This window comes from Rhipicephalus sanguineus, chromosome 2 (assembly GCF_013339695.2).
Source record: "Rhipicephalus sanguineus isolate Rsan-2018 chromosome 2, BIME_Rsan_1.4, whole genome shotgun sequence".
In the NCBI taxonomy this organism is placed as follows: domain Eukaryota; kingdom Metazoa; phylum Arthropoda; class Arachnida; order Ixodida; family Ixodidae; genus Rhipicephalus; species Rhipicephalus sanguineus.
The window spans coordinates 15,411,125-15,423,961 of NC_051177.1; the positions used below are offsets into that span (position 1 = coordinate 15,411,125).

Here is a 12,837-nt window from a genome sequence, read left to right on the forward strand (position 1 = left end):
TTACAATGCATGATCGACTCAGCTACACATATTTCGCGTTTAGCTTCGTTACTTTTATATAAGCGCATTTACTAAAAAAAAATTATCCAGAGGAATGAAAATGTCCGTGCTGCCCGTCGACGAGGAATGTAAGTGGTGTCGCAAATGCATTTAATTGGAACGATCTTTTTTTTTCTTCACGAAACAGTTCCCACTTTCCAACAATAGATCATTACTGCTGTTTAGCGAAGCTCAGAGAAGAAAAAAGACGTGTTACTGTATTTTCTTGTTACTAGAGATGTCCTTTACGCAGTGGCCACCACGCTCTGGAAACACAATGTTTGACATTTTCTGCTTTTGTTCTAACAAAAATGATGCAACATGTTTTTTCATAATATCATTCTGCAGTCCTTTGAGAACATTTTGGGGGACTTTGAACAAAATTGAGATTGGGTTTTTTTTATTATAGATTTTTGAATGGAGGAGCACTTTTCTCTTTTTGGTGTTTCGAGCATGAAAATTTAGTACTTTGAAAATTATTAGAGAAATACAAATGCAGAGGTTCATTATTCACATAAAGGCCTATTCATACTGCAAATATGAACAAGCTAAGATGTTCACAGAAGTAGCCATAGCGTCCCAAATTTGACTGATTTTCAAAAACGCAGTGTTTTTCGTGAATTTTTAAAAATACATAATTTACTAAGAATTCCATGAAATGATAAGTGCTGTTTCCTCTTTACTTCTACTTCCGCCAAAAAGAAAGATATTTGTAATATATAGCTTGAGTAGCTGCCAGCGTGGTTCCGAAGTTACGAAAACGCATTCTTCGTAAAATGGTCGTCGTCAACCGGCGACACTTGTCGAATTTTGCTGTGTTGAAAAAAATTTTTATTTGAAAACGAACTGCGATTTCGTGCTGTGCAATCATATGTGCACAACATACAAAATTATCAGGAAAATCGGAAACATCAAATATACACCCTTTTTCGATCTTTCGTGGAACCGACCTTTTATTTTCGCATCAATACAGTGATTGATACGAAAATCTTGAGTGACGATACGCTAGTAACAATTACGTCGACGATCTGAGTGTATTTATTGTGGCGCCGATATGCGCCGACGCCTGGCGACGCTTTCACTCTCAGCCAGTGGCTCTCGTTGCTGTCCCGACCCGTGCCTGCGATTCATCGCATCGCATCGCCTGATTGGTCTTGTGCTCCTCAGCGCGAGTGCGATCAATCGGAGCGACTACGTGCAAGCATGTCGGGGAACCGCTGCGTAGTGCGGACCTGCTCGTCGAGGCGCGGAAAAAGCGGAAAGTACGTGGCGTTTCATGCATTTCTGAGCCGCGAACCTCAACGCAGCCAGTGGGTTGACTTCGTACGCGCCGTTGGACCAAGGTATTGAACGCCCGTGATCAACACGGGCGTTCAATTTGCTCGCTGCACTTTGCGGCGGGCAATCCTGTGAATCCTGTGTTGGCGAAGCAGTTGGGTCTGCATGGCAATACGAGGCCCCTTCTCGAGGCCGGGGCTATTCCCACCATATATACCACCAACGGTAATAAATGGTGCATATAAACAGCTCGCCGTATGTGTGGCGACGATGTATGTGGGGTGGCCGAGCGGCTATACGCATCGCGCCATGGAGTGAAGGGTCACAGGTACGAATCCCCGGTCCCACTCGAACCGAAGGTATTTTTATTACTTCCTTATTTGCATCTACCTCGAATTTTTGCTCACCGACAACGCTGATATTTCGCTCACAACCAACGACGCCGACACCGACACCGGAATTTCTGCGAAACGAGCTTTTTAACGCAATCACGGAAGGTCATAAGACCGCTTCTTTGTTGGCTTGGTTTTCGTCTCCTATTGAGAACTGGCATCGCGTATAGCCCTTGCCTTAAAGCTCGCTGGCGTAGTGTAACACTTCCCAAATGCGAACGAACGCGCGTTGAATTATGCGGCCCCGCAGAGCCACAGCTGCGTAGCCAATCGCTGTTGCCGGTGGGTCTCCGAAACCAAAGCGTGTCCCATATGGCGCAGCGAGTGCGCTCGGCGGGGCGGCTCCACGGAGGCCGCTCAATTAATTGCTGGGAGGTCACCATTTGAGAGAAATGACGGCGCGGCCTCCTTTGACTCGGTGCAGGTGTGCTGGCGCGGAGGTAAGTGGCCGAATGGACTCTACGCGAGGCCATTCACCGCCCCTTTGGACCGGACAATATTACATCCTGGAGCTTCCGTCTCAGCCTGCTTGAGAAACGGTGGCAGCTCGCCATATGCGGCCACGCGCGCGCAATCTAGACCAGCGCCTGTTCGACAGGCATTCGTTCAAACGCCAAATCGACAGCCCCGCGTGAATTACTTGCCACATCGACCGGCTCTATACGGGGGCGAGAGGCACGTACAGCGCCGCTGCAGCCGTTTAGGGGTCCTCGTGTGGTCTTGGCTTTTTCGTGCTTCGCCTTTGGAGTTGATGCACTGTCTTCGGCTTGCGTCATCGCATTCATACGACGCGCATTAAGAGGTGCCCTGCATAATGCGCACTCTGGGCTTTCATAGATTCATTTCGCTCCACCCGTTTCGTGTCATCCAGCCTTCGCAGCTTGCAGCTCGCGATGATGACGTTGCAGGCTGCCGTACTGGCCACTGGCGAAGCGTGGAAAAGAATGACATTGCAATATAAATGTTGCGTCTTCCTTACGCTGTATTTGACGAAACGCAGTGGCAATGCAGGAAGCGTTACGTTTTATAGGCTCATGCTGACGAAGTACCCCAAGAAATGCGGCGTGCATGTCGTCCGTTTTCCTCAGCTAGCACGACACATTCCTGCTCATTTCGTATGCCTTCTTTTCTTTGATTTCCCGCTGAGCTAATCAGCCCTGTGTCAAAAGAGTCGCGCCCAGTCACTGGAATAAGAACAGGATCGGGCTGCACCCGTGCATAGGCGTTCGAAGTCAAGGGTGCTCCTTCTCCATTGTGTACTGAATGCAATCAAGTTGGCGATCTAGACCGCTACATCTGGTCCTGCAAGTGTTTTGCCCTGGAAGGGAGAGCCTCGTGGACAACATTAATAAGAAAGGTTTCCCCCACTAATGCAGTAAAGAAACTGCGTTTGCAGAAGGTGCATGGATGATTCGCAAAGGAACTTCAGCAACATTTGCTGGCAGTACAGTTGGTGCTGCACAGTTCATAGGTATAAGAGCACAAACGTAACAAGACACAAATAATACGCAGGACAGAGTGCTGAATCAAACTAAGGTAAACTTCAACCAAGTTGAAGTCACCACTCTCTCCTGTGTATTCTTTGTGCCTTGTTATGTTTGTGCTGTTATACCTATGAACTCGCACAGGAGGTTTTCTGAGAGAGATTGACTTAAGTGACCTATGGTAAGACATATGCTACATAGAAAGAGTCGCTCAGGTGGAGCAATTGCCGGCCAGGTCTGACAGGCTGATCCCACCTCTGGGAACATCAGCTCACCACCACCACCACTAATAAGGTCACAATTTAGCTCTTACAGGCAGACAGACACAGAAATGAAGCTTAGCAGTACGTTATGTTGGGCTAGTTGGTGCATCGTTACTTGAAATACGTGGTGCAAGGTTACAACTGAGAAGAAACAAGAAGAGACAGAAAGAACGCCAACTCACAACTAAGTTTATTTTCATGAAGCGTTCACAATATAAAGGCTCTTGGCGGACGTGCGCAGAACGTTTCCTTCACCGCACGTGCAGGCATGGTAAATGGTCTCATTTACCCTTCCACTGTGCTTCGTGTGGCTGCACACCGCAGTTCGATCGCACGCGACTACTTGGAAGGAGCCGGGATGCGCTGGCGCGGGAGTTACTGGAAGCCTTTCACCTAAGGAAGAAAGGTGATTCTTGCGTCAGCGTGCCGTCAGTTTTGCCGCATAATTGTGAATTCCAACGGTTAGATCTAGATGTACTTTAGATGGTTTTGCTACAAAGTGTCTGTCAGCCTTTTTGTTGTTTTTTTTCCTCAACCTTTGCGCAGGTTTGTGTTTCTGTTTTTTTTTTCGACGTCTTTACATTAGGAAATTTTGTTTGTTGCTGGTTCCCAAATATCTCGATTGCGATCTTCGTTTTAAATCTCGTCTGATCATGCCTGCACGTGCGGTGAATGAAATGCTGTACGCATGTGCTCCAAGAGCCTTTATATTGCGGACGCTTCATGAAAATAAACTTAGTTGTGAGTTGGCGTTCTTTCTGTCTCTTCTTGTTTCTTCTCAGTTGCAACCTTGCGCCACGTATTTCAAGTACAGACACAGAACTTTATTTGGGTCTCGAGAAACGCTACGCTTCTAGAGCAACGCCGCTGGCCACTCCCACGTGGGGACGGGGAGGCCTAGCCTCACCGCCGCATCATGGGCTCTCTGGACAGCCCGAAGTTGTGGTAGAAACTCTGAACCTCGTAGGCAGAGTCCCAATCCTGTTCTGTGAGCCGACTTAAGCCCCGTAACGAAGGGAACCGCAAGAGCATATGTTCAAAGTTACTGACCTCTCCGCAGTCAGGGCAGACTCGAAAGCCTCCGAAGAGACGATACTGAGGAAAGATAGACTTGGATATGACCTAGTCTGTAGCATTCTAAACATGATGGTCTGAGGCCTAGACAACTTGTTGTGCGGAGGAGGAAAAGACCGCCTACTCAACTGGTAGTGTTTAGTGACATCATTGAAAGTAAGTAAAGCGTCCCTAAACACCCCACAGTCAACCTGCGGACCTACGTGCACCTAAGCGCGGAGGGTTAGTGCGCGCACCCAGGAGTAAGCAGTGTCGTTGAGGTTTGCGAGGGAGTCCAGTCAGGGTTCTAGATGTGCAGGGAATCAGGTAATGGTGTGTGGAGAAAGTGTCCTATGTTCAAGTATTTTGGATGCTTCGGCAGAAATTGAATCAGGGGCGAAAGCCCTGATCGCCGACCTAAAGTCGGTGAAGATTTGAGACCTACGGTCGTCTAAAAGGCAAGGGCTATAGCCACCTGCTCGGCTCTCGAGGGAGTAGAATCCCTAAGCAACGCAGCATTTATGGTAGAACCCATGTAATTGATGGAGATAACGGAAGACCTAGCCGAGCGACCGTACTGAGCGGCGTCGACAAAACACACCGAACTAGAATCGTTCCTGATGCTCTTAAGAAGCGTGATGGCGCTAGCCCTGCGCCTGCCTATGTTGTTCTGTGGATGGACGTTCCGTGGGAAGGGATAGGCATGAATTGCAGTACGCTGTTCATCCGAAAGCTGAACACGGCGCTCTTCTACGAGCGCAGGACTGAGACCTAGGACCGACAGAATCTGCCTACTAGCCGGCGTTGCAGCAGCTGTGCAGTTTCTTGGGCTTCAATGATCTACTCTAGGGTGTTGTGGACACCCAGCTGCATGAGCCGTTCAAAGCTCGGGGATGCCCAGCGCCCTCTCTATGCTCTTTCTGGTCAACGTTTCCAGCTTCTTTTCGAACACGTACCAGGCGTGCACGGCAGCAACGCGCGTAATATGACTCATCAGGAATGCATGAAAGAGCCTCAGGAGATTGTCCTCCCTGAGACCTCCCCCCCCCCCTTTTGTTTGAAACCCTATTGATCAACCTGATCATGTTCTTGGTCTTCGTGGAAATCTTGGCAATGGTCCGCCCGTTGTACCCGTTGGACTCAATTACCATGCCCAGCACTCTAATAGCTGCCGGCGTGAAGTACAGTGTACACCTCTGATAAAGGCTTCCCATCCTTCGGCTTGGATCCCTTTCTGTTGAGCCTGTATAAGAGCAGTTCCGATTTACTCGAAGAGCATTTCAGCCCGGCCAGAAAGAGCTCCGTCTGATCGATGGCTTCCTGGAGGGCAGTCTCGACCTCTCCTTCGCTGCCTCCGGGACACCGGATGGTAATGTCATCAGCGTAAATCGTGTGGCTGATGTCCTTGACTTGACGTAGCAGTTTGGACAACTTGCACATGGCAATGTTAAAGAGAAGCGGGGATATCACCGCCCCTTGCCTTTGGGGCCCACTGCGGATTGAGCGGACTTGAGGTCCCCAATATTGAGCGTGGCCTTCCTGGATTCGAGAAAGGAGCTGACGTAGCTGTGAAAAGTTTCGCCCTGCCCAAGCTCTGAAATGGAGTTTAGCTGTTACAGATTACCCTTCTCATTTTTAGTCCTTACTCTGAGTTTGCGCTAAACGGTTCTCATGCTTGTATCTTGGACCATTCCTTCTCTGAGCACTCCGTACGACGAAATGATGATGTTAAGCTTTATAAGCATCCTCTCTCTTTAGACAAATACCACAGCCACCTAGCCGGCCTGTTCAATGAACCTAGTTGAACGAATTTTTTTAGCCTGATCCGAATAGAAATCTCCTTTATTAATTATGGTGATAGGCGAGGACAAGACACATATAGCGCAACTGCCAAGTTGTTTTTTTTTTTACGAATATTCTGTCGTCAGTTATATGCGTGCAAAGACGTGACATGGGACGAAATGCGCGCTGTACTCGGTTGGCATCCCCCAAAAATTATCTCCTTTTCTATCAATGTTAATTAAGAAGGCTACTGTGACAATTTTTTTTCAAATTCACCCATTTCTCAACATTGCAACAAAGTCGAGAACAGAACAGGCCACGCACTTGGAAAATTGTACCTGCGCTGCACCAAATAGCTTCACCGTTATGGCCAAGAACCGCGACTAATGAGCAAGGCTTATTAACGAGGCGAAGGCGACACGTGATGAACTTGAAAAATCTTCGGATGTTCGAAGCAAGACAAGTTAAAAGTAAGCACCGCGTGCGTCTTGTCTTCACTTTTCGTCATCGTTTTAAAATCTTATTCCTATATTCATGTCATCCGTTCGTTTTATTCAGATTTCATAACATCTATTGCAATCCAGTCTTATTGACTGTCTCTAATATTTCCTGTGGTCATTACAGCTTTTATTTATTTATTGTGTTGTGACCTACGTCACTAACGACTCGGGCTATATAAATTTCTTGCCCGTTTTTTTTTTCACCCTCACTCTAAACGTCTCGCGTATCTCCAGAGTTCACCAGCTTACACTGCCTACTGCTTTGAATCGCAGCGCCTCGCGAGACTCGATGCCTTCGCGGTGATTTCCGGGTGAATATCCTGGCATAACATTATAATGTACTAAGTAGCTTCGGGACTTTAGTTGTAACATACACACGTGTCATTTTTGTGCGTCTGTGAATAATAAATGCGAAGCATTTCTTAGCGAACCTTTGGCACTTTGAGCGCTTCTATCTATCTATCTATCTATCTATCTATCTATCTATCTATCTATCTATCTATCTATCTATCTATCTATCTATCTATCTATCTATCTATCTATCTATCTATCTATCTATCTATCTATCTATCTATCTATCTATCTATCTATCTATCTATCTATCTATCTATCTATCTATCTATCTATCTATCTATCTATCTATCTATCTATCTATCTATCTATCTATCTATCTATCTATCTATCTATCTATCTATCTATCTATCTATCTATCTATCTATCTATCTATCTATCTATCTATCTATCTATCCGCCTACATTGACAGTTTATATCTACCCAGGAGCGGTGAGAATAGGCATTGGTAATTTAAATGCAGGAGCGTGAAGAAAAACCAACACCGTGAGCGTTGACCCGATCAATACACAGAATAAAAATTAGGATCCCAGCAGTAATCGAACCCTAGCATTCTGCGTGGCAGTCAGCTATACTGCGACAGAGCCACGCCAGGTCCATAAACTGCTTTGGAAAAACAGCCTATGCAGACGTAATGTCGGTGCAACGCCAATGGTGGTTGTGGTGCTGGCTATCTAATTTTATAAGAAAGCAATAAACACTACATATGTGCACCCGTGAGCAAAAGTATACGGACCACGGAAGCGCGAGCCGAAATCGCTGTCTACGCAGTGTAGCCGTGAGCATTCTTCTGTCGAGAGCATTGCTTCGACGGAGTTTGTCAGAGAAACGTTCTCGATGACAGACGGCTCGCCACTAGACGGCACAGATGGCAAAGGTATACGGATGGCAGTGGTCCGTGTGCTTTTGCTCGCGGGTGTACTTCTACGATACAGGCGTCATATCAGATTAACGTCTGCGGTTCCAGTGTTGGCTCCGCTTTTATAGCAGTCTAATAAACATTACATTTGCATTCCTAAGACTCAGCAAGCTATATTGAAGCATTGCTCGACCCCGGTGGCATACATTAAGGAAAGTTACGTATGATATACACATGATTGCACCATATATATTGCCATTTTTTTCGATAATGCTGACGTGTGTACTCTAACGTGAGGGCTGACGTTACGCCGCACCATAAGTCACCCATCAAACGCCAGTGTTGTCGGTGTGCCTGGTAAGCCCACGATGTGCACACAGCTACTACACTTACAAAAACACGTCGATCCACCTCGTAACGCTTGGCTCAAAGCCATAAAATACAGCATAGAAGTACTCGCTGACTGCTTCGCATGGAATCGATTCCCACAATGCGTGGGATCTGCCGAATTTTTTGCTCTGTTATGCTTTTGTCTGCAGCCTGTGCTTCAGACAGCGAAGCACTGCCCTGTATGTTAGCATTCAGATTTTTCTCTTCAGGTTTGCGCATTTATAAATCGTCGTTCTTGTTTGCATCCTAGGCATCCTATTTGCCGTTACTGCTTCTCGAGAAACTAAACAGCAGCGCCGCGGAAGTGGTCACGGCCCTTCGTGTTTCCTCTCTTTACAGAAACTCTGAAAATATCTGTGCAACTCAGCCTTAGTTTGTGCTAAATGTTCCTGCTTTTGTGCTTTCCCTTGCATAACGGAAGAAGAGGAACACTAGTAAAGACGAGTCGGCCTAGTGGCGGCTTGTTTAACGCGCGTAACTATCATAAAATGTAATTCTAAGGTGACGGCATAGGCATGCGCACAGGGGAAGCGGCAATCCCCCCCCCCCTCCCTTATATATTGTCTTCGCCCTGGGTAGTGTTCGTATAAGGGCCACAGTGGGAGGGGTGTTGGAAGAGGACGGGAGAGGCGCCGCCTCTCCTGATGGAGCGCCCAGCGCATGCCTATGGGTGCAGGGCATTTTAACGGCGGAGCCGTTTTAGCTTTTCGCTATGCCGAGTGGCGCGGAAAGAACTCGCTGAGACATATGAGCGCAAAGAAAACCGACGAACACAAGAAAGAAGACGAAGACAGCGCATGCCTTCGTCTTCTTTCATGTGATCGTCGGCTTTCTTTGCGCTAATATGTCTCAGCGAGTTATATGCACGACCAACTAGCCCAACAATTAATTCCTTTAGAATATATTTCGTGAACAGACACTCGGAGGTTATGCGCCACAGAAAGCGGGTATGTGCCAAGCAGCTCCTGGCATATCACAGCCACGCATAGTGTTGCGTGAACAATCACCCATTTGTAGCACGAAGCCACAAGGAAATCCATACGGACTTCTCAAAAGGAAAGCTTCGTAGTTGTCGAAAAACTCCCCGCACCAGGACGAATTTCCCATCAATTTACAACATCGCACCGTAAAGTGCACTTCCTTTCAATAATACCGAAGTCTACTCTAACGTGAGTGCTGACGTTACGTCATATTACCCATTAAACGCCAGTGTAGTCGACGTTCCTGTTAAGCGCACGTTGTGCACACAACTACTACACTTACATATTGTAAAACACGTCGATACAGCTCGTAACGCTTGGCTCAAAGCCTAAAAATGCAGCATGGACAATTACTGGCGACTGCTTCACATGAAACCGATTCCCACAAGGCGTGCGATCTGCCAAATATTTTGTACAGCTTTCTGCACCAGGTTGGCAAGCACCCGCTTTTATATCGCCAACTAATTTTATGCTCTCCGCTTTCGTCTGGGCTATGTGGATTGGCCACTTTTTGTTCTTCCTGCTAAGTTGCTTCCCACATTCTTTTTTTGTGGTTGTTGATTGCGTAGCCTATAAAAGACTTCCTCGTAGTACGCGTCTTTTACGTTTTCTCTATCACGGTTTAATTTATTTCTATATTTTTTTACTCCTTTTTCACTTCTTGATCGCGATTTCTGACAAACTTGTGAAACATTTGACTCTTATGTTTAATACGTTTGCGCAAAATTTTCTCTATCCATAGCTTTCTTGCATTTTTGTTTTTGTAATATGCTTGTTGCGGTGGAAAAGATATGTCATAGTAGTCACGCATGCGCTGCAAGAAGACGCTGTAAACTCTCCCAGCATCCGATTCACGATAAACATTTTGCCATCGTTCTTCTAACAGCAACTCCAATTTATGATCATTAATCTTTGTGATGAAAGTGAGCTTGGTGACTTCCTTTCTCGATGTTGTAATTCACTTTGATAACGCGAAAAAAGTGGAAGATGATCGCTTACGTCAGCAGCTGGGACACCTGCTGTGATGCCACTACTGCGTATATTTGATAGGCTACGTCTATTAAACTACCAGAAGTTCCCGTTAATCTTGTGGGTAATTCAATAAAGGGGAAGGAGGAGGGCAAACCACAGCATATGTACAGTGCAGTAGAGCGAGGGGTGGGAAAGAGAAGTGAGGAGGAGGAAAAGGAGGGGAGAGGATAATATAGACAGTGATGACAAAAGAAAGATGAAAAAAATATGGCGACAATTATGCTAATTAAGCCTATTTAAAGTATTTAAGTCCAATTGAGACGAACATTGATTTGTGATCGAATGACTGAGAATCAATTCCGATCGTTGCCGAACGAACAACAAGCGATGCTAATCGGTAATCAATCGATACTGGTCGACAATCAATCGAACCCTGTTTAAGCTTTTCGTTATGCCACATGGCGTGAGCACAAACTCTGCCCAGCCTGCCTTTGTCACATTGAGCCTACTTAAAACTTAGATGGGCTTGTTTAAGCCAAGGTAAGTATAGCCAAACTTAATTAAGCATCGATAAACTTAATATCGGCTTAAACAGGGATCACATTTTAATACATCAGCAGCGAGGAGTGATCAGTGAGAGCCGGGACTAGCTAGGAAAGCACCAGCTCTGCTATGCTTCAGCCTTGCGCCACGTTGCGCAAGCTGACCACATTTGAAAAAAAAAAATCACTCTTTTGTTTATGCAATTACGGGCAATGGCTCACATTTATTTGAGCCAATGAGAATGCCGCAACGGGGCCCGTATATAAAACGTTGTTTTACAAGTGCATTGCTCTTGAACGCCTTTGGATCATGCTTCTCCTCTGGTTTAGGTTTCTTTCGAACACATTCGTTTTTTACTTACAATAAGCGGCTATTTATGGTACTTTTCATTCCATCTTACGTTTCCTTCACTTTCTTTGCAGGGAAGAACGAGCTGAGGGGCCAGAAGTTCGATCTTCGCTGGTCGTGGATCTCGCTGGCCCATGAGCGGTACATCGTCAACGAGACCGACTCGCACTTAGTGGTGGCAGTCCGCAGGAGAGGGTACCTGGGAGAGACGGCGTTCGTCGGTACGTGCACATTGTTTCCTTATTAAGAGCTGCAGTGACAGCTGCTACTATCTCGAGTGTGCATTTCCCTTCGCGCGCACAAAATGCATAGAAAAGTAATCTCTCAAATTGACAAACGCATTCCCTGAGCAGCAGAGATCAACGGAAGCGAGGTTTTGTGTAGCGCTATTGCGGAAGGGTTGAAAATTATGTCAGTGAGCGGCTCAGCTTTTACGAAAGAGAACGTATCTTGCGCGAAGAAGAGGCACAAATAAAACGCACCTGATGCATTCGCCTAAGACGACTCGAAGGCGAAAGCCATCCGGCGTGGCTATATTATCACCGGAGCTTGAGAGGTCACGTGAGTAGCTGCACACACTGTTGATGCTTTGGCTGATGATGATGAACTATAGCTCAGCCCTTTGTAAGACGTTGGCCGCTTTCAACCACCTATTCATTACGATATGCACATGGTACACGACGCCTGCTTGGAATCTATGGTTCTCTCCATATGTTAACCCTTACCCGACACAAGGGGCGTAGCCAGATATATTTTTCGGGAGGGGTTGAACCATACTTTGTGTATGTTCGTGCGTGCGTTTGTATGTGTGCGTGTATATATACGCAAGCAAAATTGAAAAATCTCGGGGGGGGGGGGGTTGAACCTCCCCCCCCCCTTGGCTACGCCCCTGCCCGACACGACAACTGTATGCAGTCTTTGTCCAAAGCGCTTTCAAGCACTGGCCTCACACTGTGGAGGAATAATTGACTTCCACGCAGAATACCTGAATTCGATCCTAGCTGCCACTCCGAGTTTCTGATTCTGATTAACGCCACGTGGGTTCTTCTACCGCACGCCGCGTTTTTCGTCTGATGAGGTACTAGAGGCCGTCTCCTTAAGGCCGAGACAGACGGTACGATTTTCCATGCGATGCGACGTCTGACGCGGCGGTGGGGAAACCGGAATGGTGACCTTTCATAGTATCGGACAGCCACCATTTTGGCCGCCGCACCGCCGCGTCGGCCATCGCATCGCATTTGGAAAATCGTACCCTCTGTCTCGCGCTTTGAGAACGAGCCTGCTGTATAAGATCAGATCGAGGATGTACTGAGCTGTGATCGGCTAATCTACATATTACACGAATCCATGCGTTTCACCAGTTTAAGCTTGTGAGCCGTTGAAGAAGTAGACGCAGGCGTTGTGTGATGCAAGTTTCTTCCTTTAAGGTTGCTTTTGGCTCGTTACTGTACATTTATATTTGTCATTAGTTATATTATTTACTATGCTCAAATAAATATGGATATGGCTTGTACCCGCAAGCGCGCCTTGCACTCGCTTTGCGTTGTCGCGTTTGGTCTTTGCATTAGTTACCTATTGGCCCAAACCTCATATGCTGGTATTT

At 46.7% G+C, this 12,837-nt stretch overlaps 1 protein-coding gene across 1 annotated transcript in view; it reads left to right on the forward strand.

The window, feature by feature from the left end:
• LOC119382447 (FRAS1-related extracellular matrix protein 2) overlaps positions 1-12,837 on the forward strand; it is a 266,202-nt gene that overhangs the window by 163,314 nt on the left and 90,051 nt on the right. Inside the window, exon 3 of the mRNA XM_037650153.2 lies at positions 11,309-11,455. Coding sequence (XP_037506081.1) covers positions 11,309-11,455 — 147 coding nt within the window. The remainder of the gene's footprint in view (positions 1-11,308; positions 11,456-12,837) is intronic.